This window comes from Melanostigma gelatinosum (genome assembly GCF_949748355.1).
Source record: "Melanostigma gelatinosum genome assembly, chromosome: 9".
NCBI lineage: Eukaryota > Metazoa > Chordata > Actinopteri > Perciformes > Zoarcidae > Melanostigma > Melanostigma gelatinosum.
The window spans coordinates 24,322,659-24,350,350 of record NC_136642.1 but is presented as its reverse complement, the minus strand read 5'-3'; the positions used below and the strand labels follow the sequence as shown (position 1 = coordinate 24,350,350).

The window sequence follows — 27,692 nt, the reverse complement described above, 5'->3', positions numbered from 1 at the left end:
CAGCCTCTCCAATGATGAGTGGAGCCAAATTGTTGAAGACTTGAAGGCATGCAACACATCTTAGATTAACTTCTTTTTTTAAATCAATCCTGAGTAATGCGTCATTTTGATATAAAATACTTTGTTACTTACAGACGTGGCAAGAAGAAACCAAAAAGACGGAGATTTCACTAAAACAGCAGTCAGTGTTTGATGATTTACACAATATAAATATGCCACCTATAAGAGGTTCCAATTGCTCCGTTCCTCTTATTCAGGTAAAAAGGGTCTCCAACGATGTAGCATGCACATTTATGCACTCTAGGAAAATACTCAAATTGAGTCTTATGTCACCACAGACTTCAGTTCCAAAAGAAAAGAGGAATTCTTCAAAACACACTCTCCCGCGAGATTATCGAGAATGGGACAAGTGAGTCATTTTGTCTCTACATTTGTCTTTTACATCCAGAAGAAAAAACACTGTTACAGCAGCTGCAGGCTCTGTTCCTAAAAGCTTCCATGCATTTCACGTTTGTAAAGAAACGCCTTAGCTCAGCATCTTTCATTCCAATGATCCACAGTTAAACAGGTTATGCTGCTCTAGAGCAGCAGAGGATCTTCCTTTCCCCAAATATCTTTTGCTCTATTCCCAGGTTTGATGCCGAAAAAGAATGTGAAAGAATCGACGGGAATTTGGTCAAAAAGGATCCAGGAGTCATGATAAAAACAGGACACCCCAAAATCAAGACTAAAGTGGATGCTACAAGTAATGTATTATGTGTAGCAGCTCATAGCGAATAGCAATACTTAAGCAGTGTGTGTTTGTGTCTCAAATGTGTCGTCTCTACAATACGTCCAGTGCTGACAGAACAGGAGAAGCTTCCTCTGGCAAATCGCGAAAAGGACAAAGGCAATGAAGCTTTCAGAGCAAAGGATTATGAGGAGGCTGTTGCATACTATTCCAGGTCAGGCTCTGAAAACAACTCAATTAATATAGCGAGCATTCCACAGCTCCTACGGGGATCATAATATGTTTCCTGGTATTTAATTCGACTTCTTTAATGATTTAAGTCTGATCCCATTCCCATTTACTGTGCCTCTAAGTGTGTGTCCATTATCCTCATTATGAATGAAGGTTTGTTTTTGGCCTTCCATTACAGGAGCCTTTCCATTAAACCAACCGTGGCTGCGTACAATAACAGAGCTCAGGCAGCGATCAAGCTCAAGCACTGGCACAATGCCATGAGCGACTGTCTGAGGGTCCTCGAGCTGGAACCAGGCAATATGAAAGGTGAAGCCCCTTTTTTTGTACAGCAGCGCTTTAATGTCAACAGAAATGTGACTATAATTCAAGCATCGAATTCATGTTTCCCACTCCCTCAAAAGTGGTTTTGTGAATTTTCTGTATGTTTTCTGATACTACATTCACAACTTTACAGCACAGGAGTTAACAGTGGCTTCAGTGTCTGTAACGTCAATGCTGTACGTGATGTATTTTTCCCCACCAGCCCTGCTACGTCGTGCCACTGTTTATAACCACATGGGCAACTTCCGAATGGCTGCTGAGGACCTGAGGGTGGTGCTGAGGGAAGAGCCACAGAATGCTGCAGCTACTGTAGGTGAAATAATGCCTCTAGCCCCTTTTGACCACTAGGTGTCACTGTATTTGTGTGAGATCGGGCACTTAAAAGCAGCTTGCAGCTGCTGCAAGGTATTAATATAATCACATCTAGTCTTATATAACTGTAATCAGACAGTGGTGTAGCTTATACTCTTGTTTTGAGGCAGATGATGAGCTCAGGGTGCATTTTATTTATCCGTCACTCAGAGACATTGTTGATATTTCCATTAATTATGTATTAGTGGTTTTAATGTACTGTCGGTGAATAGGGAGAAGATGATCCTTACATGATCCTACATTGCAACACAATAAATTCTCTATAGCTGAGCGGTATATGGGTGATTGTGGTGTCGCTATGCGTCACCTTTGCTGACTTATTGAACAGAACTTGGGGTCTTACTGTTGACAAATTCTAATTTGTGAATTATTTGTGGTTTAGCAACTTCTGTCTGAAACTGAGAAGAAGATGAAGGAATGTCAACCTGAGCTGCAACGCAAAGGCAAGAAGATCCTCATTCAAGAAGTAGAAGAGGAAGATGATGACTGCAATAAGGATGAGGCAGAAGCAGAGCAGACCGGTGAGATTATTTGGACCTCCATATTCCAAATTGACGTATCCTTGGTTTACACACAGACACAGAGACAGAAGCCAGTGACCGTTTAAATTCCCTGAATCCCTCCACGAATCTGCCTGTGACATCTTATCAGCTGTATTCAACACTATTTAACATCATGGACAGTTTAATTCGATTTTGAGAGCTTTTAAAATCAGCATCCGTTATGTGTCGTGTATAAAGCAGCATTCTGCAGAATATTATTATATTACGGCTGTGCATAGACAAACAACCCCGTATATGACAATACAAATGGTTTTCTTCTTCTTCTTCTTCACAATGTATTACTACTGATCTAAAATGTATAAATAAACTACCAACCATATACCTAGTGCAGTAGATCTATAGCTCTATTGTGGATCACATTTGTTTGATTACACAGTAGAGGCTGACCAATAATACGATCAAAAACCAATAAGTCAAATATCTTTTTTGATTTAGTTTACGAGCAGTGTTGTAATTACCTATATTTTTCCACCAAAGTGAACTTTCCAAATGTTAAATGTCATGCTCAGAACATTTTACAGAAGGTGTGACTCTGACAGTTATTCATGAGCTCAGAACATGTTATTCATATTATTTAATAACCAAATTAAGTAAATAAAATGATCAAATTACTTAATTTCGTCAAAAAGTTATGGGAAAAACAAGATAAACTGTCGGCTCTCAAATACCCCATCAACAATTCCATAATGGCTGCCCTACTTCTTAGAAATCAGAACTCAGCATTGAAATTTGAATGTATAAAGACTTATCCATATGCAGTATTTTGTGAAGTGTTCTGTATGTTTACACTAGACTGTAGTATATCTGTATATGTGTGCCCACTTAGTCCTCACTGTGGCTGCCGGGCGAAGGATTTGCCCTGTAATCCTGTGATTTAAACAAAACGTCTGTAGCAACACTCGTAATAGTAGGGCAGTCATTTTCATCCCAAACCCTTCTGTTTGTCTGTGCTATATAGAAAGAGGAAACACCCCTTGGCCATCAGGGCAACGTGACATACTGTCTCTGCGTGTGTGTTATCTGCCCTACCCCCACCCAGCGCTTTCACAATTCATTGTTGAGAGTGGCTGCTTCCTGGAACTCCCTCTTTGAAGTGGCTCTATGTCATGTGTGTCCAACCCTCCCCCACTGTGATGTAACCGCTGACTCCTTCCTGTGGGTGTGTTTCCCCCTCTTCTCTGCCTCTCCCTCCCCTCCCTCTCCCTTCTAGCTCATCCGGTTGAACCCAGCCAGGCTGTGGGAGGGGAGGAGAGCTCAGCTGCTCCTGGCGAACGGGGAGACATGGGTAACGCTCAAAAGAAGCCCCACGGCAGAGGTGACGGGGGTCCTCACAGCGAGTTCAACAGCTCCCACCATGGACACTGGAGGAGCAAAGGAGCCAGCCCTGACAAGTACAAAGTCCCGCAGGAGCCAAGGGAAAAGGCAGCCAATGGAACGAGCAAGAGAGGCTCGACAGCTTCAGTCCCGGCTGATCAGAGCACCGGCGGTAAAGAAACTCCGGTGGGAGGAAATGCAGGGGAATCTGTCAACCTTGATGCCCCGTGCGGAGCCCTGCCCCCACCTCTGGCCCGGCTAAAGAATGAAGGGAACCTGCTGTTTAAAAACGGACAATTTGCCGATGCACTGGAGAAATACTCACAAGCCATTCAGGGCTACACAGAATCAGGTAGGGTGGACGAGTCCTCATGGCTGCTGCTCTTCTTGTTGTTAGAGTCCAAGGTGGTTGGCAGATCAGTCACATGATGTGTACACTTTAGTTTGATGTATATTGTTAAATTGGAGGGAAGTTTATTCTGTTCCTCCCTGTCAGGATCACTTCCACTGACAGCAGTGTGTTATAAAGAACTGCTCCATAGCTCAACGGGTTGATGCTTCATCACCAGGCTCACCCATATATGAATGCATATTTCTGTATGGGGCGTAATCTCCAATGCTCCTATAACTGGCTGATGCCATCGTAAATCAAAGGTCATGACCTTGCAATTATAAGGCTTGTGCTTCCATTTGGTTGTTGTTGCTTTACCCCAGTGCAGGATCTATATATATATATCTATATATATATATAGATATATCTATATATATATAATATATATATCTATATATATATATATATATATATATATCTATATATATATATATTATATATATATATATATATAGATATATATATAGATATATATATATATATATATATATATATATATATATATATATATATATATATATATATATCTCTATATATATATAGATATATATATAGATATATATATATTTGACAGTTCAGGAGTCAAAAGGTCGGGCCGTTTGTTTGTGTGTTCAGTGATTTTGCACCGATGCGTCAAAATGTGTCTGTGTGGCGAATACAGACAGTGTTTCTGTTTCAGCCTCATTCTGGTGCTAAGCCTCTCAGCTCAGGTCTGTCCAGGTCACATGAGCGCTGACCACTCTCTGTGAAATTGAATCTGTAGGACCGCAAGCTATAATTCTCACAGAGAGAGAGGGAGAAAGTGAGCGATTGATGGAGGAAGAGAAACTGCCGCCCGTCAGGCTCACCCGCCATCGAGCGTACTCTCTCCGTGTATTTGTGGGTCGCTTTAATCTACTCCACTAGCCCCACTGTGCTGCTGGATGTGGAAAGGGACTGGACATGGTCCAAGGTCCGTCATCCGTCCCATGTGGGCTACATGTAATGCAGACAGAATAGAGCTGAGAGCAGAGATAAGGATTGATTCTATGAACCCCTTTAACATGTCTGACAAAAAGAGACATAACTCAACAATATATACATTCAATCGGTCTATTACAGGGTCTCTGAGCTGGTTTCGGTTGGTAAACATGCCCCATTTTGTACCTCTATCAACGTCCATGCTTCACTGTCACAGTAACCTCACAGAGGGAGCAGTCGCTGGGACATCACCAGCCCTGCCTCACCGTGTCATCATTCATCATCTGATTTCATCTGATGAGGTGGCACACTAAGCTGACCGTATTTAGTGACGCTGAAGGATGCTGCTCTTGTCACAGTATAAGCGTGATTTGCCAGCGTCAGTGATAGTGATGGTGAAAACTGGAGAGAGTAGCGAAAAACACTGTGTGCTGTCTGTGTGAGGAGAAGAAAGTCCTGAAAGGTGTTTGATGAGCTTTTCCTCTTCACCTTGTCAGCCCTGGAGCGTATTGTGCTTCTGCGGTAAAGCAGCCGGTGTATTAGGATGTATTAGGCCTGCTGCCTGTTCAACGTCCCAACAAAGAGGTTTTGGTGCATCCAGCCTCACACCTCAGATTACAAGCGTGGCTAGAAACATGCAAGTTACTCAAACAAGAAGAACGGTGAGCGTGTGAAGACATAGAATTGTTGCCACATAAATGTGTGTGTGTGTGTGAATACAGCTTTAAAAATGATCTTGCATTCATTAGTCTGCCATAGAAGAGACAGTTTAGGTTAATATCTCACCATTAAAGTCTCTCTTCTAATGCTAAAGTTCTTCATTTAGTCATTACAGGATTCCATTATCCAACACACACACACACACACACACTCGCTATATATGTGTATGTGTATATATATATATATGTATGTGTGTATATATATATATGTGTGTATATATATATATATGTGTGTATATATATATATATATATATATATATATATATATATATATATATATATATATATATATATATATATATATATATATACAGCAGCAAAGCGTGATGAGATATTGACTACATAGCAGATACTAAACCTTCAAATCCATGTCTTTGTTGAGCAGTATACGCCCATGTTTCTGTGTCAGGTCAGAACACATCAAACTGATTGAGTCAGCCTCTGAACATTATCAATGATTCATAACACACCCAGGCTTTTTAAAGCCACACTTAAAACAGCCACGATGTTCTTTGATTAAAGCCTATTTCAATATTTGCCCCTTTTCCAGACATTCTGTTTGGCAGTGTGGATCGGTGAGCTACATAATGTTTCTGTGTCGTGTCTGGTTTTTCACACAGGGATTGATAGTCCGGAGGATTTATGTACTCTGTACTCCAACAGAGCAGCTTGCTACCTTAAAGATGGCAACAGTCAAGAGTGCATACAGGACTGCACGAGGTGAGAGACTTTACTCACTGATCTCGTAGTACTGTGTGAATACTTGGAGTGGGAAGTAATGTCAGGTGCTCGTGTCAATCCAACTTCTTTAAATTTACACTGGGCGCCATGAGAATCCAGCACAGCTTCCCAATGTGTTCTGCAGTCATCTACCATCCTTTATACCAAACTAGCAGATCGCTATTGTTTTACGAGGGGATTTGCACTGAGGTCTGTTGTTAGGGATTGACATTAATCTCTTGAGAAGTTTTATAAGTAGTGAACTCGGGATAACTTGAGGGAACCTCCCATGTGAACGCCTTTCAATACTCTGCATGTTTGCTTAAGATTCAGCTTGAAGGGCAAACAGGAAAATTGAGTTTTGTAACAGTTTACTCACACATACACAACAGTACACCAATACATGAGTACTCCATACTTAATAACAAGAACACTTCCGATTTGAACTCTGTCAGTACTCTCAGACAGTCTCATCTATAGCAAGAGCAGCAGACTTGATCCTTTGCTCCTGTCTCGTCACATCTATTTATACCAACCAGAGCCGTGGAGCTGCAGTCATTCTCCCTCAAGCCGATCCTGCGCCGGGCCATGGCTTACGAGTCCCTGGAGCGCTACCGGAAGGCCTACGTGGATTACAAGACCGTCCTGCAGATAGACTCCGGCGTGCCGGCGGCGCACGACGGCGTCAACAGGTATTAGCCTTCCCCTCGCACTTGAGCTGAGAGGACGGAGTGATGTTTAACATCCCTATTCACATGGAATGGTCTCATTGGCCCCATCAACCCAGAATCTTCCTGAATATTACAGTGACCATGGCAACTATTGACTGAGATCTATGACGAAAGAGTCCTTGCTTTGCATTTTTAATTTTGGGTGGCGCACTACATCATTAGGTGTTTTGGATATGTTATCACTGCCTTGTATAATATTATACTCATATTTTGAATGATTTTCTATACGCTAACACACAAAGTCTACTTCATCGCTAACAGGTTTAGCTGGTGTTCACGAGCAGCTCCAGCTAATGGCTAATTATGTCTCTCAGAGGGCAGCATCCTCACGCTGTTATGCAATTGGAGACACTCCATATATATCTACAAGATCTAACAATCAGATGCTTGAAAACAGAAAAGAAACAAAGCATGCTGTGAGCCTTTTTAATATCTGTGTTTGTGACCGTCTTCCACTCGTGTGGCCGTGTAACATCAATCTGTTGGACTGATCGTCCTGCAGGATCACCCGGCTGCTGATTGAGCAGGACGGCGCAGAGTGGAGGGAGAACCTTCCGGACATTCCCCGGGTCCCCCTGTCAGCTCAGCAGCACCGCAGAGAGGAGCCGCCGAGCGCAGAGGCCCTCCAGGCTCGAGCAGGTCTGTTCAAACAAAAAGAAAAGTCTGAACCACGATGGTTGAGTTTTATATAATATTTTTTGTGTTACAAAGTCTCGACAAGTCACATGCTGACAGTGTTTTGAGGCTCCCTTGTAAACCTTGTAACCATGAACTTATTATAACATCTGGATTAATAGTGGGACATTAAATATGGGTTTCTGAAGCCCATATTTCTCCCTGATCTGGGAAATGACAGTGTGAGAAGCCTTAAAGGGACAGTTTGGATTCTTTGAATTGGGGTTGTATGAGGTTCTTATCCACAGTCAGTGCATTAGCTTCAGTAGATGGCGGTCGGCACGCCCCCAGTTTGGTAGAACAGACTTTGGAGTGCCAGCACGGGATTAAAGCAATGTATCGGCTGTGGACGAGGGCAGCAGCAAAACTAACACCTAAAAGAAAGGCTCACCTAAAAAACAATAACGGCAACGGGCAGTCGGACAGCAAAGTAAGGCAGTGAAAATATTCAAAATGATGCTTTAGTTCTGACATGGTCTACTGTATTACTGTAGGAAATACACTGACTGTGGATAAGAACCTCATACGACCCCGCTTCACAAAATCCAAACTGTCCCTTTAAAGTAGTGCAAGATGTTTGCTTGACATCAGTCACATTGCAAATGACATTTTTCTTATGAAACATACTTTGATCTTCGGGAATAGCATGCCTTGTTGTAGATTTGACTGCTGTATAACAGTGTATGAAATGATTGTTGAGCTCCACCTCGACCAACTACAACAGCTAAATACTGGACACGCAAAGCAATAATTATTTTCCAGTTATAAAACAGGTCGACATCCACGACGACAATTTAGTTTGCATTATTTAGCTCAAAATGAATAGCATACTTGTACTTGGGTGGTGGTTTGCTCAGCTTAAGGATCCGAGTTGTTCTTCTGCTTCACATCGAGATAGAGGAACAGAAGAGAATAGACACTTTTTGACCACCAAAATTCAGCTTGTTCCAGTTTGTCGCTCACTCTGCGGTGAAGGCTGGAGGAGAATGTTAAAGACCTCATCTTTTATAGAAGTGGACGTGTCACCTCTGCTCACTGACCCAGCAGTTTGTCCTATTTCCGGTTATTTTTTAACTCTAATGGAAGAATAGACCAGCTGGCACACTTATTCCTCCCAGAAGAGGCAGATCGATTCGTCTTTAGTCCACACCGTGCCTGATTGCTGACTCTCATGCATCACATCTAGCTAGCGCAGCATTCATTCTAAGGGTTTAACCCTCGAGCTTCACAGCAGAGAAGACTGGCATTTCCCCTTGTGTTAGCTTTTCTTAGAAGTCAAAGGTCAATTGACATGTATTGCAAGTGTCAATGTGGATTCAGTGCTTCAACAGAAAGGAGCATTGAATTGCTCTTCATGTGAGTAACCACCACTTTACTTTGTGTTGCAGAGAGGAAAGCAGAAGTCCAATTCACGGCGTTGAAGCAAGAGGGGAATGAGTTTGTGAAGAAGGGCCAATACCAGGACGCACTGGGAAAGTACACCGAATGCCTGAAGCTAAAGCCGGAAGAGTGCGCTATCTACACCAACAGGTTAGAGGCTCTGTCCCGCCGCCACATGAACAAGTTTAGACACTGCCGTGGTCCCTTCCACTTTCAGTTCCTCATACTCGCCGCGGTTTATTTCCTAATAAAGCAGGAATGTCAGAACACACCCAGAATAATCGACATGTTCCTTTTGGATGAATACAAACAGACTGATGAATTACCCCCGGTGGTAAATCAGCACGTGTTGTTGAGTAAGTCGGAAGAGAACGGCAGAGCTGTCTGCTTCAGCGCCGTTCATCACGACTCCATTCATAATGCAGGCAGCAGGCAGGGCTGACGACCTTTCATTCACAATGGCAGGTCGGTTGTTGATCATGTCACAGAGGAAACCCGGACAAGATCAGTGTCCTATTGTGTGTTCATGTGTTGAGCTCTGCTGTGGAAAAGATTATATGTATAGCCACACCAGAGCAAACACACACCTGCTGAGACTGAAAACACTGAACACATTTAAAGCTAGGGTTGATCATCTTGAGAAACTAGAAAGAATATGCTCGATTTAAAAATATATGTATCTAACCTAAACAAAAGCAGCCCAGTGTTCACAACTCTTTTCCAATGAAAGTACCGGTAGCTAGCAGCGCTAGCTCCGAAAGCTGCTAAACACAGGGACGCACAACGCAGCTCAGTTGCGACACAACGAACACATGACAAACAAAAAGAACATACCGTACATACAGGTACAGGTACATTCCTCTCGAGCATGTTTTGAATTCTAATCAGGAGGAATGTAAACAGCAGCAACAAAAACAATTCAAAAACAGAAAGCAAAACTATTCTATCTCGTGTCTCATCTAGTCTGTCGCCAGCCTTTATTATCACATCTGACTCACAGCTGATGAGTCACAGACTCATGATAGCTTTTAGTCATGCATCCAATTAGCTGCTAGTGACAAATATAAAAATCCGAAGCGGTGTGTGTGTGTTTGCAGGGCCCTGTGTTACTTGAAGCTGGAGAGGTTTGCTGAGGCCAAGCAGGACTGTGACGCAGCACTGAGAGTGGAGCCAACCAATAAGAAGGCCTTCTACAGACGAGCCCTGGCTAATAAAGGCCTCAAGGTGAAGAGAGCTGGCCATCGATGACAAATGCCCTGGAAGAAATGTGTTCATTTAAAACCAGGGGCAAATCATTTAATGAATGCCACTTGCACATATTGGTTGCGTTCTTGAAGCTGTATATCGTCTGTCCCTCCACCAGGACTACCTGGCGTGCAGCTCCGACCTGCAGGAGGTGCTGCAGCAGGATCGCAACGTGCAGGAGGCCGAGAAGGAGCTGGAGGAGGTCACAGTGCTGCTCAGACAGAGTCTGGCCAACGCCGACACTTCACCGGCCAAACCCAGAAAGACTGTCCCCATCACAGAGGTAGATACATGTGGATTAGGTGATATGTGTGGAGAGGTTGGTTTAGTGGCCGTCGTTAGAAGTGCTTGTTGTCTCTATCTCTCTGCAGAGAAATGGTTGAAGCATTGCCCTCACAGGCTCCAGCTGCCAGACACCTAACATTGTGTACGCACAAAATGAGGACTTAAATGCATATCTACTCTGTGCTGTGCTGCAGTAAAAGCCAGTATACCTCAGACTAGATGACTGTATCAAAACCAAATCATTTATTCAAAAGAAGGTGAATTCTGATTCATAAAGAGTGGGAATAATGAACTGAGGCTTGCCAGAATGTGCTCTCGGCCTAACAACACCTGCCTACTTCCTTCTGGCCTCTCATTCCGTTAAAGTCGGTGTGTTCACACAAATGTATATAAAGTTGCCGGCTTTCCTGAAAGCTTTTCCGACTCTCTCTCACGTCTACCGTCGTAAATCCGCGTCAGTCACTTCTCATCTTTCTCAAGGTTGAGGGCGACGAGGAAACGGCGAGCGCTCCCGACTCAGGGGGCAGTCACAGAGGGGCCACCGCCATCAACCTCCGGCCGACCAACGCCTACGAGTTCGGCCAGGCTCTGAACACAGCTCGCTGCGGCGGAGACACTGCGGCCTGCGCTGACCTGCTGGCCTCCACGGCCCCGGAGACGCTCCCCCAGCTGCTGAGCACCCAGCTGGATGGAAACACCATCGGCTTCGTCATGCAGGCGCTGGACTCCCACCTCCTGGAGAAAGACCCCAACCTGGTCTACCGACACCTCAACCATCTGCACACCGCCGACAGGTTCTCGGTAAGATACGGATATTACATACCATTTATAGGTTTGGAAAAATGCCTGTTATATTTGATTTGTAAGTCCACATTGTCCCCAGCAGCTGATACACGATGCTGTGTTTTCTCCAGGTTGTGTTGATGCTGCTGGAGAAGGACGAGCGTCGCCACATGACCCAGTTGTTTGAGCATCTGTCTGCCATGCAGAGCTCCGAGTTCACCAAGAACGATGTTCAGAATCTGGCCAACAAATACATCTGACCCGCCCGCCCGTTTGCTCCCCCGTTGCATGCGCCGCCGCGCCACTACAACTCCCGGATTCTATGCAAAAACACTGCACACGAACTGAGTACACAAAAGGCGGGAAGCTGCAGAATGTGCCCCAAAGCAACACAGCGGAACTGAGTCCCGGTCGCTCCACTGGTCTGTGCTGTGAATGATCTGTACGTTTTGAGTGACAGGATAAGGAATATATTTTTTTTTTCTCTCCAGAACGTTCTGCTATGCAGATTTACTTTTGTACCACCACTAACCATTTGCATTGTACAACAGGCGGACAGCGGGACTCTATGGACCTTTCACTTTAGCGTATTGATAAATCGGGTCCAATGTTATGTAAGGCTACAGGCGAGTGTTTCCCTTACGCGAGTTTGCTCAGGACGGGCTCGCGATCCCAGAACTGAGCTTGGTGGTTCCAGTCAGAATTCGATATCAGTCGTTTGATAAATTAACTTGTGTCCGAAGATCAGAAATGATATTCAGTGCATGCTGATTAACAAACCAAGGAACAAGCGCTACAGAGCGAATGTGGGTCGAAAGCATAAAGATAGTTTTATTATGACCACATGTTCTCTGTGGGAGACGTAGGCATGACATCTTATTGTTGTTCTGTGCAGTATGAGAACAGCATCTGTTGGACTGATATCTACTGACGATGTTGTAGGAGAAAATACAATTTGTAACCTTACATGACTGATACTCTTCTGCTTTTTCAGCTATGCAGTTAGCAGATCCGGGTTCTAATGTCAAGTCACTCTCAAGGCTGGTGTTTAGTTTCCTTCTCCATAAGGAGCGACGTCAGTGTTTACCACATCTGCACATTCCTCCTCACAGCAGTTCAGCCAGATGTGTACACACTGGAGAGAAGCAGCATCTTTCAGAGATGTGTGCCTTAGATTTCAGACTAGGCTGGGTATTTATTTCTCATTTTGGGGTGATACTCCTAAAGGTGTATATTTGTCACTCTGTAGCTCTTATCAAAATGTTTAATCGTTTGGATTCGTGCATCATAAATCATACATGCGTGTAACTGTTTAAAATATGAAATTTATTTGCTAATAGAAAAGGCATTCTATCGATGTTAAGGGACAGTTCACCGAAAACAAATACATATTTGTCCTCTTATCTGTGGAGCTACTTATCAGTCCAGAGTGCTTTGCTGCCAGTTGCCGCATCTGCATTCTCTCCAATACAATGATACTGTAGTGCACTCCGCTTTTGGTGAAAAAATAAGTTATAAAAACTAAACATGACTGAGTAATTCAAGATTATCCACATTGTGAGCAGTTGCATGAGGTATTTTTGATTTCGGGGTGAACTGTCCCTTTAAGTATTTCGTTATTGTACATTCCAGTCATCCAAACATAGTCTGTCTGAATCCAAAAACACTTTGTTTTCAAATGGTTCATCAATTCTACATGAATGTACCAAATTAAGTTCAGGGTGAGAAGTTGGGGGTCGAGAGGCAATAATTCCATGTTTCTCTTCAGCATTATATTTCAGTAGAGATGTAAACCAATGTGTACAGTATTCAGAGGGCTATTCAATGAACTGGAAAAAATGTGTTTTCTTCTGTGCTGGGATGAAATAAGTTAAATAAAAAAAATTTAATGAAACACCCCAATTATTTACAGTATTTGCATGAACCTGGAAAAAAAACAGAACGGGAAGTGACATTTCATATAGATTTTTTTATTTTTCTGATACGCATTTACACGCATTTAGTAAAGCAAATTACCAAACAAATATACAAATACCGTATGTCATTCTGCACAAATTATATCTGGCACTAGTGTTCAATTTAGGATCAAGAAACTGGAGTTTTGGTGAAGGATTGAGTAACCGAACCCGAGGAGGGACAACAAAAAAAACGGTATTTTGCTTTTAATATTGGGGCGGTAACAGACATGGGTCAAAATAGCATTCAAGGTGCTTTCACCTACCTGGTAGAGGTTCACCTGAGCCGACACAGTGGCGACGAGGCCGACCACTGAGCAGTGAAGACAGGCTTAAAGCACACACTAAAGTGCTTGAAAACGGATTTTGACGTCAAAGTCTGCTGAGCAGCACCGGTCGGCAACGCAAACGGGGAAACGCGGGAAAAATCAACATGGAGGAGGAACCCGGAACCAACACACCCACCCCGATTAAACGTTGTGCATTGCAGAACATCGATGTTATAAGAAATACAGGTAACAGTGCAGGTGCCTCGGATATTTGCGTAGCATTTGTGGCGCATGTAGAAAAACAGCAGTCTATGTCCTACAGTCCTGGGGCTTGTCCTCATTCGTCCCCCGCGGTGTACAAAAGGACGCGCTATACTGGGTCTACGCAGACAATTCAAAGGTATACGATTTAACAAGAGCCTGAGTGCTGTCTTTGGTAGGCAATTGAAAAGTCTTCATTTACCATGTCTACCACAGTATGAATGGTGTGTGTGAGAATGAGCGTCCCTCCTACACAGACAAGACGGTCTGCAACCTAGAATGAGTGGTGAAGACACAGTGGAGACAAACAGAACACAAATAGCTTCTTGAAGGCACCATGAGTAAACGAAGAAAGATATCAGAGCTCTCTCTTACTCGGTGAGGCGAGGCCATCAGCCTGAATAAATCACCTTTGAACAGGACAAAAACATTACCTTTTATACAATTTCACAGAATTGAACCAACCCATTGGTTAATTTCTTAATGATTTTCAGCATTATCTTTGAAAACCGTGGCCTTCCAGAGACCGCTCTCTCAAATCAACCGCCCCCCAACACATCATCACATGCTTTCCACAGAAACCTAACGAGGCCCGGGTTTCCCCGAGTCATCTTAGCGCTAAAAAAAGAAACACACTGAGGGTTTTTGGCGACATCAGCCACAGGTCACTGTGGTCACTAGAGAGAGCGCTGATAAGAATATCATCTCTCATTCTAAAGAATCTCACTTGTGTTACAAGCTGGTTTTAGCTCTAAAATGATGTGGGATGTTAAGCCCAGGCCTTACAATTATACCTTGGAGGGTTCATTTCAAACAAATATCTGGGGGAAAAATACGTCTAAAAATAAATACAGACAAGAACACAAAGGCCCTTCTGTTACTAAGACATTTAGAAGGGGAGAAATAAAAAACAAAAGGAAATAGTGAATCATATTGCCTGGACCCTGTTTTGAGTTGGCTTCTGGAAAGCTGTAACATTAAGATTCCCGCATGGTGTTGCATCCGCATCGGAGAGCCCAAAAAAATTAAAAAAAACACGAGCAAAGAACCGGCACAGTGGTTTTGCTTGAACAACCACACACACACACCGATAGGACAGCGACCCAATCAGTATCAGTGGGCCGTCTCCGTTTCAAGTGGCGAGTGAGTGAACTGTCAAAAAAAGAAAGAAGCGTCGGGCGGGTCGCACAGGGAGAAACACCAGCGTTCACGACCTTAATGTTCCTTACATGGCTGCCTTACTTCCAAAGAGCCGTCTGGCCATCAGTGGACACACAGGTCTCTGTTTTACTCGGGGAATAAAAGAAAACGCAGATTAAACTGAAAGCTGTGATCGTTAGTTCAGTGGAGGAAAAGATGCTAACGAAAAATATCATCTGTGCAGCAGATAATTGAGACTTCAGATGTCGGTCTGTATGCAGGAGTTCTTGGGCTGCTGCTGGGTTAGGGTCGGGTGAGGCGGTTGGTGGTTGTTGTTGGTTTCTTTTAGCAGCTCTCTGGCGTTGCTGTGAGAGTCCAGCTCAGCAGGGCACACCAGGTTGACATTCTCCGCCGTGATGAAGCCGAGAGGGGAGAGCTCTACGCCGTGGCCCAGGGAGGAGGTGGTGGAGGTGGGGGAGTGGGGGGCGACGACAGCTCCGTGTCCCTGCGGCGAGGACGAGGAGCCGGGCCAGGTCTCCAGGCGGTCGTTCTCCACCTCGGGCAAGGGGCTGACCGTGGCGAAGCGCGTGTGGTAGTCGCCCCCGCTGGAGCCGTGGCTGCAGGACGTCTTCATGCTCTCCAGGTCGGAGCAGCTGAACTCGGAGAAGTGGCTGGAGTGGGAGTCGGCCACGGACGGCAGGCTGCCGCTCAGCGACGGGGAGTCGAACTCCGAGGAGTTGGTGCTGCGCTGCTCCAGCAGCTGGGCGTCCATGTCCTCGCGCGTCTCGTTGATCTTGGTGCCCCCGCCGCCTTTCTTGCGCAGCTTGCCTTTGCTCTTTTTGCCCCCCGAGCTGCAGGAGGAGGAGCAGGACGCCTCTTTGGCCCACTTGGCGGAGGCTCCCTTGCCTTCCGATGAAGCGCAGCCGCTGGAGGGACAGGCCCAGCCGCAGCGGCCCGCGAGGGCGCCGTCGTCGATGCTGCTGCTGCCGCTGTGGTGCCGCAGTTTGCCGGGTTTAGATTCAATGTCAACCTGGACTTCCATACTGTTCCCATCTCTGGGATGTGGGAGGAAGAGGGAAGCATGAGACCAAGAAAAAAAAGAAAAAAAAAAGGATACACTATTTGTGTGTGGATGCGCGAGTGTGTAGCATGACTAAGCAATGAGCCTCAAAAGGCTTGTTTTGGGAGCTTCTTTAATAAATACGGGATCCTTTTACTGAATATTTTAACCTTTAAACTGTTTAAAATTTAAAGAACATAATGCTTTTCTTCTGCCAGTATTTCAACAGTCCTGATCACATCTGTATGTTCACATGATGTGATTTACTGGATTGTCTCTGGGAGGACAGCAGCTACACACACACACACACCGTCTCTTCCTGTCTCTCACCTGTCGAGGGGCATGTAGGCGTTAAGAATGGATCCAGCCATTGCTTTGGTGCTAGCGTTGTCGCTGATTGTGCCCAGGCTGACGGTTCCAGACTCACCGCTCAGACTGCAGCGCTCCTTCTGCACGTCGGCCTGCACCTCCAGCCTGACAACAATGTGTGTGTGGGGGGGTTTAGACAATGCAGGAAAAAGCCCTGTAAAGTCCACAGTTTCACCAACATTTAGAAGGCCCCTGCCGTGCGTTTCTGTTGTGGTACCTGTTTAAGTAGTTGACCATGGCGCTGCCGGAGAGGCTGCCGGTGATGCTGGCCCCGGCCAGGGCCATGGTGGACGCCGTCTCGCTCAGGTTGTCCCTGATGGCCCCCAGGCGGTCCATGTGGCTGCCGCTGGCACTCAGGCTGCCCGTCAGCCCCCCGACGCTGCCTTCGCCAATGCTGGGGTTGTTCCTGGTGTCTGCCACTGATGTAGTATCTACACAGATGGTATGTTCATGAGAAAACATTCAGAAATATCGATTAAAAAATGATGAGGTCACAATAAATTATAATTATTGTCAATCTTATTCAGAAACAAAAGGCAGTTCTGCATTTAAACAAATGAGTTTCTGAGGAAATGTAAATGTGCAGAGTTTCAGCAAGGGGACATTCCTCCAATACGCTGTGGGCTTCTGGTTTCACAGCATTGGCACAAAGAGGACAGTTATCTTTAAAAGAACACTTGACATCTGAAACCAGCAGCTGACTTCATCAGCAGTGCATCTGTCAGCAAAAAGGAACACTCTATTGTTGGCTGACGGTGGCGGGGACGCTGCAGCTCACCGGTAGCAGCCGCCCCGCTGCCGACATTCATGTCATTCTCGTCGTCGAATTCTATGCGCACTCCTTTGCCGTTCACAGCGGAGACGCCGCAGCCTCCGCTACGGCACAGGGAGATGGGCACCACGCCGTAGACGTAGGCCAGCATGATGGGAACTCCGATGCCTGACGGGGTGAAAGAGAGAGACACCAGGGACATGTTAGACGCTGTAAAAAAATGAACTTCTTCCATTTTAATGGATTAGCTCATGCCTTTGAAAACTAACTTTTTGCCGAATATGAACTCTTAAGATTAAACAAAAGAAATTCCTGAAGCTAGCAAAGTCAAACAAGGATGTGTCAATAAAGACCTCAGAGCTCACACAGAGCTAGAGACATGCTGTCCAACAGTCCTTTGTCTTTCCCTAACCTCAAGAAAACATCAAGACAAGGAAAGAGGTGAGGGAGAAATCTCTCCGCGGTGCTCAGAGTCTGACTGCAGTGGTGAAAGCTTTCTTTCTTCTTCTTCTTCAGAACACACAGAAAATGGATGAGTGACAAACTCAACACTGTCCAAAATAAAATCACACGGATGTTTTCAATTGATCCACGGTGTACAATTACAACAGCAGCTGCGGACGTTACTGCCGGCAGCATGGTGCATCGCTCTAAACGTCGCAAGGAATTGTGGGAGGGCATTATCTCATCTCCCTTAAGGAAAGGATAGTCCAGTGTATCCTAAGCTAAAGGAGATAAGAAAGGAAGCATTGAAGCACCTTTCCTTTAGCATTTAGAGAATCCAACCAGCTCTTAGATGCTTCCCGGTCATTTCACAAAAACACTATTGGCCACAGAGATGAAAAGAAGGAGGTTGTGGATGTTGGCGAATAGACTGACCGACAGTGACTGCAGCCACCACCGGAGACACAATGACAGAGAGGGTCACTCCACCAGCGATCACCAGGTTCCTCTTGTGGTTGGAGATATCTTTGCCTTCGTAGCGGTTGTGGATCTGACAGAGAGAAAAAGGGGCCGATGAGACACGCAGGAACTAGCATATCATTATTATTACATTTTACATTCACACTTTATGGTAGAGGGTGATCACAGCCTCGAAACAAAGTCATTCTAGTAAAAACAGAAGTTGTAGCCACCAGGCCAGAGTGGTGTCACGCTGCAGCAACCAGCCACTATGTGACAGCTGGCTACATCAAAGCATGTAACATGTAGTGACATGCAAACAAGTCTGCCAATAAATTAAATTGGGTTACAATACTGTCGATACACAAAAAAAGCTATTAAAAACTGGCACACATCTGGAGACTACAAGATGCAGAAGAAAAATCCACAAACGTACAGTTGTTGAGTTTAATTTTAAGTTGAGACAAAAGAGTTTCTGCTGCTCTGAACCCTAAATAGCACACAGGCGTAACAAAGAACGATGGATATTCATCCAAACTGCTACAGACAAAAGCTGCTTGTTCACTATCATCGTAACATTGCGTCGGTGCAGCGCTTCTCCAGGATACAGATTTAAAAAAATTAAATAAAATCAAGACCCAAACAGCTACATTCATCCGGCTGCATGAGGAATGGAGGTGATTCATGCTCAGATGTTTCACTCGTGATCACTGCTGAATGTAGTCTGCTGTTGTCGGGAAGGAAACGTTTCTTGGCAGGCTCGAGAGGGGGAATTCTGAAGCGTCTGAATGCTTTCATTTCATTGTAATGACACTCTCTCTCTCTCTCTCACACACACACACACACACACACACACACACACACACACACACACACACACACACACACACACACACACACACACACACACACACACACACACACACACACACACACACACACACACACACACACACACACACACACACACACACACACACACACACACACGGCAGGCTTCTCGCAAATGAGCTCAGCTGGCTTCAGATTATTAGATTACAAAGTACATGACAATATGTGTGCTGGTTTTTACAATGTCCTTTAGTCACTGATTGATGCAGTGTGTGTTTGACTGCGATGTGCCGGGTTGTTTAACACTATGTTTACAACATATTATTATTCTGCCTCATTCAGGTCGAGAAAACTCCACGCAGGAAAACTTTATATGTTCCGGAGTACTTCACATGAACGGGTCTCCAGAGCCTCACCTTCCTCCCCACATACACGGGGATGCCGATGATCATGGCGGGGATGGCTATGCCCGCGATGAGTGCGATGCCGACGGGGGCGCCCACCAGTGTTCCCAGTTGCCAAAGGATCTTCTTCTTCCTGCTCCATGGCTTCTTCCCCCAGAAAGTACAGCCTGACGGACTGAGAGAGGCAGAGGGGGGAGATTAAGAGAGAAAACAGTGGAGGCTGAGCGCCATACAGTCGGTAACAGTAATAGCTCTTCAGTGTTTTCATCCCATGTTACACAACTGACGGGAATATGTTCCTCCCTGTGCTGCAGGTTTCATGGCCGTCACAAAAATACTTTATCGATGAATTTAAAGAGGTAGGCCAACGAAACTTGTTGTACAGGTTTCAAAATCTCTGCCAGTACAGGGGCAACGAAACTCTTATCAACTTACCAGACCAGCGAATAAAACGCAATGAATAAAAAAACAGTCTGTGTGCGTGCCTGTCGACAAACTGACCTCAGATAGTGCAGGTCCGAGATCTCCTTCATGCAGAGCCAGCAGAACTCGCAGCCGCAGACGGCGCAGGTCATGTGGTTACAGCTGCCGTCGTTCATCTTGATGATGTAAGCGGCGCAGCGCGGACACGGCTTAATGTCGTCGGCTGAGAGGGACGGAGAGAGAACAGGATTTCAATGCGCATGATAGAATTAACTCTTCCGCTATCGAACAAACGATACGCCTGGTCGGTCAGGTTAGGTCTTCCAAACTCCATCATGGTGAGAGAAAAAATAAACATTTGTAAAGCAGTTAAGTAACAGATAGTTGTCACATCTCACAGCATTCTGACCAGGCAGCAACCTCCAGTTCTGCCGAGTGAAGCCGATGTGGAAGTGTCTTAAAACTAACATTCTCTGTAATGTCCACCAGGGGGCGACTCCTCTGGTTGTATGGAAGTCTATGAGAAAATGACTACTTCTCTCTTGATTTATTGCCTCAGTAAACATGAGTTTATGGTCTCAATCTCTAGTTTCAAGTCTTCTTCAATACAGCTTTAGGGCGGGCTTACTGTGATTGACAGGTCGCTGCCGCTACCTGAGCGTAAGGCTTTTCTATGCCACACCTCCGCATTCCAAATATGGTGACGTCCGTTCATTGGTTGCGAATAAAACATGGAGACGGCCGTAAACCAAGATGTCGACAGCAAAATCGCCGATCTCCCACATCATTACACTTGCTACAAAGATCCTGATGCGGGGCATAAAAACGGGGAAAAAGAAAGGAGCAGGCTGACCTGCAGCGCCGCTCTCCTGGCTGTAGCTGAGGGAGGACGAGCGGACCGTCCTCAGGCGGAGGCTCTGGGCTCTCTGCTGCCGCGCGGCGTCACAGGTCTGGTTGGGATGCCATAGCTGCTTGCAGTGGTAACAGAACTCCGTGCCGCAGCCCTCCCTGCCGCACGTGATCTTGGGACAGCTGGCGCACCCGAAAGCGATCACTGCGTACCTGGAGGGAGACAAACGTGGCGTTATCAGGCAGGAGTTACGATTAACCACCGAACAATGACATCCCAGAATGAGTTATGTCTAAATGCATGGAGGTCACAGGAAAAAGGTAAATTGGTGCAAATGAAAACAATAGCGAATTAAAGTAGCTAAAATGTCAGTTACAAGAAAGTGATGTGTATACAGGTACTAGGGCTGGGCGATAAATCGATTTAATCGATTAATTCGAATGTGTGCTTTAAGGCGATGTGTTTTATTGAAAATCGAGAAAATCGCCCCCACCCCTTTTTCCCGTAGTAGAGTGCGCGCGCATTGTTTACAAACTAAAACAATGGCGGCCAGCAGCTTCACTGCTTTCCACACGGTGGAAAGCCATCACGGATGCAGTCGCGATGTATATCGCAAAAGATATGGTGCCCATATACACCGTGGAAAAGCCGGGGTTTATTCACCGTCTCAAAGCTTTGGACCCCAGGTACGTGCTACCAAGCCGTAAACATTTTTCTGACGTTGCCTTGCCTCGGCTGTACAATAGTACACGCCAAAGGATCTCTGCGGAGCTGGAGGGGATGTCATTCTACTCCGCAACAACTGACCTGTGGTCCAGCAGGTTGACCCAGACACCGATCCACTTGACTGGTGGAAGCGTCACCAACTTAACTTTCCAAGGCTAAGTACTTTAGCAAAGAAATACCTCTCTGTGCCAGCTACAAGTGCCCCCTCTGAGAGGCTTTTCAGTGTGTGGGGGGGCATTGTTACATGCCACCGTGCATGCCTGAAGCCAGAGGTAGTAGACAGGCTTGTCTTCCTGGCAAAAAATATTTAGAAAAAACATGCACTACTGTTTAATACTGTTGGTTATGTTGTGAATGCACTTGATTTTGTTTACATGCACTTATTTACTGTGCAAAATATGTTATGTTGATGTTAGATCAGATGTTGCACTTTTGAAAATGTGAATGTTAAAGGGTCATATACATTTTATTTCATGCTGTGTTTGTATCAGTGTATTCAGTTAGAAAAGCTTACTGTAAAAAGTTACATTTGCACAGTTGTTTACAATGGAAGGCTACTATTTAATGCCATTTAATGTTATGTTTAATTTAATTTTATATTTAAATGATTCAGGCAAACAAAAGAGTGACCAAATACTTTTTGTATACTACAGGCACCTTTCTACAATGTTCAGGTTTTGTTTGCACTTTATTTTTATCAACCTACTTGGGAAAATCATCACAAAATAAAAGAAAAAATTGTTTTCAACAGCTTCTGTCATCTGCAAAAAATTTTGGGGGAAAAAAATCGATTTAAATCGTGAATCGGATTTTTTGTAAAAAAATCGGAGATTTTTTTTTTAGGCCATATCGCCCAGCCCTAACAGGTACATGAAATAAAGGTGCAGACAACTAAATAAAGACGGTCCACATTTGAAAAGAGGTGATGCAGAACTGTGTGGTTCTTGTTGGTTCATAATCCACCTGTGCTGTGGAGAAAACTAGCATCCTGAACTGACACTGACGGGCCTCTCTCTTCACACTAAAAAGGTTGTCGATACGGAATTCAGAGCATTTCTGTTGCCTCCACCACGACTCTCAACATGGCAACGGTGGTGCCGGCAGCTCGCAACCAACGGTGCTGACGGAGCGAACAGTGTTAACCTGAGGTGGAAACGGACAGTTGCTTCCGGAACAACATCATCGGTCAGAACAAACGTCAAAAAGAAGCTCTAAATACAACAGGCAGGAGGAGTGTGACTCGACTCTCTGCTCACGTAGGCGTCACTCCACGATATCTTTGCATCGACAATCGTTGTTTGCTGCTTTATTAATGCTGAGAATGTCAAATTTAGCACCTTTAAACATCTTTTGAAAAACATCTTTCTTTCACCATGTGCTGCGGATGTCGTCTACCCGTGCTACCTCCGCCACGAAGCTCACAAGAAACAATTTGTTGATACAAATTTAAAAACTTGGAACCTAAAGGACAGCAGTTCCATTTTGCACAGCAAAGGCTATAATGCGAGACTGTTGTCCAGACCGTCAGTGAGTAAATTTACATGATAAGTGTGATCTTGTTCTAAACAGAACATTTTAAGTGTCCGTTGTATTGCGTTAACAAGAGTCTGGAGTCTAGTCCACAGCTGTTGTCAGTCTGTCTGGTGCCTTCAGTAGCGGCAGCTTCTTAAACTGCATGTGTATTTACATGACACACGGCACCGCGAGCGAGCACACCTGACACAGTGACGTGATGCGATGTGTGCCGCTTTCAGCCGACAGGCGGGACACAACAGCAGGTAGTGCTGACGAAGAGACGATCCAAAGAAATAACAAAAGTCCATCTGCTCAAAGATGACAGCTGCAAACTACTGGTTAGCCCATGTTCCGAGGGAAACCCTGGAGCGCGTTACGGAGTTGGATCTGACTGGAGCCTCCCGGCCCCCCTCTGTGACCGACCCAAGATTAGGTTTCAGTCACAGAGCCGCGGGGAGCCTGGGAGACTTCCTCGACTGCGGATCGTTTTACTCTGCTGCCACAACAACAGATCGGTTTAGATCACAGCAGTTTCTGTTTCACTACTTTTTACACTTCGTCCCCTAAATGTATCACAACAATAACAGTAACTAACAGTAACATGTTTCTACAAAGAGAGTCATTCTTCCTACCAGAGAGTCTGGCAAAGAAAGTAGTTAAACATTGTTTATATCCGACTACCACAGCAGTGACAAACACGATATACAGCCAGAGATAAAACTGTATTATATTCAATAACGTCAAATGAAAATGATTACTAGTTTGTGTGTTGCCCTGGCCCAGGAATCACTTGGCTGGCCGGATGGGTGGGCCCGGGCCCAGAACCTCTCTGATGCCTGGACAAGGTGCACCCAGTTATGTGGGCCAAACCACAGAAAGGCTGAAGCTATCGTTTCCAGGAGCAGTTCATCGGTTCAAATGGGCCTTCTGTGCAAAGTTCTCCATCACGATGCACACAAATGACAGAGAGCGAACAGAAAGCTGCAGAGATATTGACAACAATGAATTGGAAGGACAAAAATAATCTCTAATTTCCCACCACAAAAGACACACATTCGCTGTCTGACAAATGTAAACACAATAGAGGAAAGAAGGACGATTACACTGTGCACAGACACGTGTACTCAAACAGAGTACATTATGAAATACATTGACACTGCGTCTGCTGATGTAAAGCTTCGATTTACTTTGCGTTGGCATTGTGGTCTTTTGATTATAAGAAAGCAAAAGAGAAGAAGAAGTTGCGCTCTGTCTCAGTGGCTGCTGCCACTATCCAATCCTATAAAATACACAAATAACAGTGAACTAACGGCAACCATGGCGGACACACTGGAGCCAACAGTCAGCCACGACACCAAATGAAGGCCAAAGGCCATCAAAGTCAAACGGTTTGCTCTGTGTCAGTGCCCCAACGACTGAAAGGAGCAAGACTAGAGAAGACCATCAATATAATATCAATACTTGCTACCGTAGAGAACTACCAGAAGGCTGCCTTTGTCAAATGTTGTCCCGCCTTCAGCTCTTGACAAAACTGCGACTGGTGTCTTCATGGAAAACACTATTTTCTAACTAGCTTGGTGGATTCTTCCTTTGTAACATTAGTTCCGGCATTACGCCGTTGTGATGGCGCCGTCTCGTGATCGGCACAGTGACGCAGGTAAAGGTGCTGCTGAACCTGCCAAGGAGGAAGAAAAGAGCGGTGTTTTCAGCTGGACCGCAGCAAAGCATATATATATATATATATATATATATGCTCCAGCTCATCCAAGGCTACAGCCTTACGTTCTTTTATGCTCCAGTTTTACACCTCTTCTCTTTGTTTTACCCTCAAACTATATTCGCTTCTTTTAAGGTTACAGAACAAGGTCACAGAACAGGACATCCCATAAAAAAAACCATCCAGCTGCCAAAGTATTCAAGGTCACTATGGCGTCATGAATAAAAGGTACAAACAGTACTTGGAGAGAGTCTGATGGGACCTGGGGGGGGGGGGGGCTTCATAGCTACCCGACCTCAAACAATCCCTGGAAGAAAAGGAAATGTCTGTGTGAGAGAGAGAGAGAAGGCAAAGAGAGAGAGAGTTTTTAAACCCGATAGAGACGGGCTCAAGGAGGCGGTCTGCTTGTGATTCGAACCAATCAGTACAACTGTTCCAACAGCGATGTGAACTGCTGTGGTTCATGCTTACATGCTTATGGTGTGTCCAAAATGTTCTTACATGCATCTCGGCCATCTCGATGCATCTTCAACAAATGTGAATGTGGACTCCTAAAGCGTTGTTTATACTTGCGCTACTCACGAGCTGTCACCCAGGAAGGGGATTACACAGCAAAACAGTCCAGCACTACTGGATCACTGTTTGGGGGGGCATGCAGTCAGCATGACAGACAGAACTGAAGCAAATGCATAAAGAAAGACAGGCAGGTATAGAATAACAGGGCAGACACTGCCTCTCAGTCCTTCTAGCCCTCTCTGTGCATAACTTCCTGCATTACCATCTCCTGTAGTTGGTGGAAGAAAATGGCTTTAATCTTTTACATTTACTGAGGGGAAACCACAAATGTTCTTTCATACAACCATGTGGTAACCAACCAAAACAAGCACTTTGTGTGCACGTAGTAGCAAACAACTATTTGTTACGTAAAGATACGGTGGAGTAATGTCTACCTGAGCAGAGAATGAAGTCCCTCTCCCTCTTTGTGTTGTGATCCTGTGATTATTTATGACCCAGAGATCACTAGATAGAGGGAAATTTTAAGTAAAAAATTGGCTGAATTTCTTTGGCTAAATGTCTTTAATTTGCTAGGGTACAAACTTCATATCACATTCTTAACTAAGGTGTTAGACAAAAACAAAATGGAGAGAACCTAGAGATTTTTTTAGAGGCTTCTGTGGCTTTTAGAGGATCGGTGTGAGTGTGTTATTGTGGAGGTGTTCATGTGTCCTTATATTTAACTTCACTTCTTACCCACAGTCCGGCGCGGGGCACCAGCGGCAGTCGGGGTCGGCCACCAGCCACCTCCTCAGCATGAACTCCTCGTATTTCTCCATGAGCGCCCGGTCACCCAGGATCAAGCGGATGTCGTGCGGGTTGAAGCGCTCCGAGCACTCGGGGCAGCTGATGTTGACGCGCGACTCCGAGATCTCGATGCGCAGGTACTGGCGTAGGCAGTCGATGCAGGAGCGGTGGGGACAGGTCATGATGTCCGGGAAGTTCTCCCTGGTGTGGCACAGAAGGCACAGCGGGCACTCCAGCAGCTCTGCCGCCAGTCCACCCCCCACCTTGGAGGAGGAGGAGGTGGAGGAGGAAGGCCCTGAGGCAGATGAGGTGGAGGCAGCAGCAGCAGAAGAAGAGGCAGCTCCGGTCCCAGCCACAGAGAAGAAGGCAGCGTTCTTGTCGTTACACATCTCAGAGTGGATGCTCTCGATGCTGGCGATGCCGTCCACCCCTCCGAGCCCCAAGGGTCCAGGGTGCTGCAGCTCTCTGGACCTTTGGCGCGCCGATTTGGACTCCCGACCCCGCCGTCTGAAAAGAGAGGCCAGGGAGAGGTGCCTCTTCTTCGGGGCCTTCTTCACAGAGGGCAGGGAGATGGAGGACGCGGTGGACTGCAGGTCCCGGTCGGAGCCCACCACCCCGCCCGCCAGCTGCCGGTGCTTCTGCAGGCTCATCTCTAGGGGGGGAGGGGAGGGGTGTGCCAGCGGGGAGCCGGGGCTGGGGAGCCTGTCCCTTGCATGTGCAGGGAGGTCCGGGAGCGGGATGGGGATGGGAGAAGGGGCGAGGTGGTGGATGGGGGAAGGGGTGGGCGGTCCAGAGTGGGGGGACAGGGCTCCGGAGGGCCCGTCTGCGCTTAAGACATGATGGGTTCTCCTGATCAACCTCGTGGTCACATCTAACAGCCGGATTTTGGCGGAGGGGTGGGGGTCACCTACGGCCAAACTGATGCAACAGAACCTGGAGAGAGCAAACGAGAAAAGAAACAAGTAGGAGAGAAGAGGGGGAGGGAGGGAGGGAGAGATTTTAATATATGTTCACATTCAATTTCAATAAACAGTGAGAATGCAATGACAGAGAAGTCGTGATTCATTCAATCACTAAAGACCGCTTTAGTATTTTTTTCAGCATAGTCAAAGTAATACAATAAATCTAATTTACAAAAAAGGGCCAATAGTGGCCAGATGCATTGTTGCCGAGTCACAGTGAAGCGCTGATAAAGCACTCGTTGTTGGAGTCATGCCATGAAACAGCACTGGGATCTGCCGAATGATAAATAATGTTTTTCTTGCATTTTTTAGGACGGATCGAAACAGGAAATGTGGGGAGAGAGAGAGGGGGACCAGAAATGGTGAAACAAAAACAGGATTGGTCAGCGCTTTGCCGCGTCGTTAGAGCGCTGAAAAACGTTTTGAACTGTAGCGTGTCACACGGCGACAAGTGTCACAGCGTCAGTTTGTAGCTTTGTGACACCGGCTTTCATTGAACTTGACTGTTGCTTTTGTAAGAAATTTGAGCAAAAAACTGTAGTTAGTAGATATAATGAAAGTGTTTAATAATTCATAATTAATAATTCATAATTAGTCATAATCATAAGGGTTTTGGGAATGCATAAGTAAGATAAACATAAAGTGATGTAGGAATAGTAGCTAAAAAAACATGAAGCTTCTGCCAAGTTGCAGAAGTTTAACTTTCATACTGAAGGATTATTATAGAAGGGGTTAAAACGTAACTGACAGTCATTGAATGTGTTAGTAGACTCAGGGGCAGACAGCCGAATACACTCCTGGAAGTTAGC

General features: G+C 45.4%; 2 protein-coding genes across 3 annotated transcripts; one reads left to right on the top strand and one right to left on the bottom strand.

The window, feature by feature from the left end:
- Positions 1–191: 191 nt before the first annotated feature.
- On the top strand, positions 192–13,297 carry LOC306781817 (sperm-associated antigen 1-like). Its single transcript, XM_079274855.1, has 16 exons — positions 192–257; positions 339–409; positions 633–745; positions 839–944; positions 1,140–1,270; positions 1,488–1,594; positions 2,040–2,178; positions 3,431–3,886; positions 6,226–6,325; positions 6,865–7,017; positions 7,559–7,695; positions 9,120–9,261; positions 10,209–10,335; positions 10,475–10,639; positions 11,122–11,442; positions 11,556–13,297. Exons 1-16 carry the CDS (start codon positions 213–215, stop codon positions 11,682–11,684), a joined length of 2,442 nt encoding a protein of 813 aa, XP_079130981.1. The 5' UTR covers positions 192–212; the 3' UTR covers positions 11,685–13,297.
- Positions 13,298–13,373: 76 nt separating this feature from the next.
- Positions 13,374–26,846, bottom strand: LOC306781716 (E3 ubiquitin-protein ligase RNF19A-like). 2 transcript variants are annotated; one of them, XM_079274700.1, is made up of 10 exons: positions 25,871–26,706; positions 20,665–20,873; positions 19,890–20,034; positions 19,401–19,563; positions 18,130–18,244; positions 17,257–17,418; positions 16,742–16,909; positions 16,696–16,711; positions 16,440–16,583; positions 13,374–16,104 (listed from the first exon to the last, which is right to left on the bottom strand). In XM_079274700.1, the coding sequence occupies exons 1-10, from the start codon at positions 26,569–26,571 to the stop codon at positions 15,309–15,311; spliced, it is 2,619 nt and encodes an 872-aa protein (XP_079130826.1). In that variant the 5' UTR covers positions 26,572–26,706; the 3' UTR covers positions 13,374–15,308. The 2 variants fall into 2 exon arrangements, with proteins under 2 accessions (XP_079130826.1, XP_079130827.1); XM_079274701.1 differs by having other exon boundaries at positions 16,696–16,909; positions 25,871–26,846.
- Between the last annotated feature and the right edge of the window lie 846 nt (positions 26,847–27,692).

Excerpts from the sequence above, each read along its gene's own strand:
- LOC306781817 (XM_079274855.1), top strand. The coding sequence starts at position 213 with ATGCCACCTATAAGAGGTTCCAATTGCTCCGTTCCTCTTATTCAG. Across the intron at positions 746-838 it reads GACTAAAGTGGATGCTACAA|TGCTGACAGAACAGGAGAAG; the intron begins GTAATGTATTAT and ends CAATACGTCCAG. Across the intron at positions 6,326-6,864 it reads TGCATACAGGACTGCACGAG|AGCCGTGGAGCTGCAGTCAT; the intron begins GTGAGAGACTTT and ends TATACCAACCAG.
- LOC306781716 (XM_079274701.1), bottom strand. The coding sequence starts at position 26,571 with ATGAGCCTGCAGAAGCACCGGCAGCTGGCGGGCGGGGTGGTGGGCTCC. Across the intron at positions 17,419-18,129 it reads GGTGGCTGCAGTCACTGTCG|GCATCGGAGTTCCCATCATG; the intron begins GTCAGTCTATTC and ends TCACCCCGTCAG. Across the intron at positions 16,910-17,256 it reads CAGCGGGGCGGCTGCTACCG|ATACTACATCAGTGGCAGAC; the intron begins GTGAGCTGCAGC and ends CCATCTGTGTAG.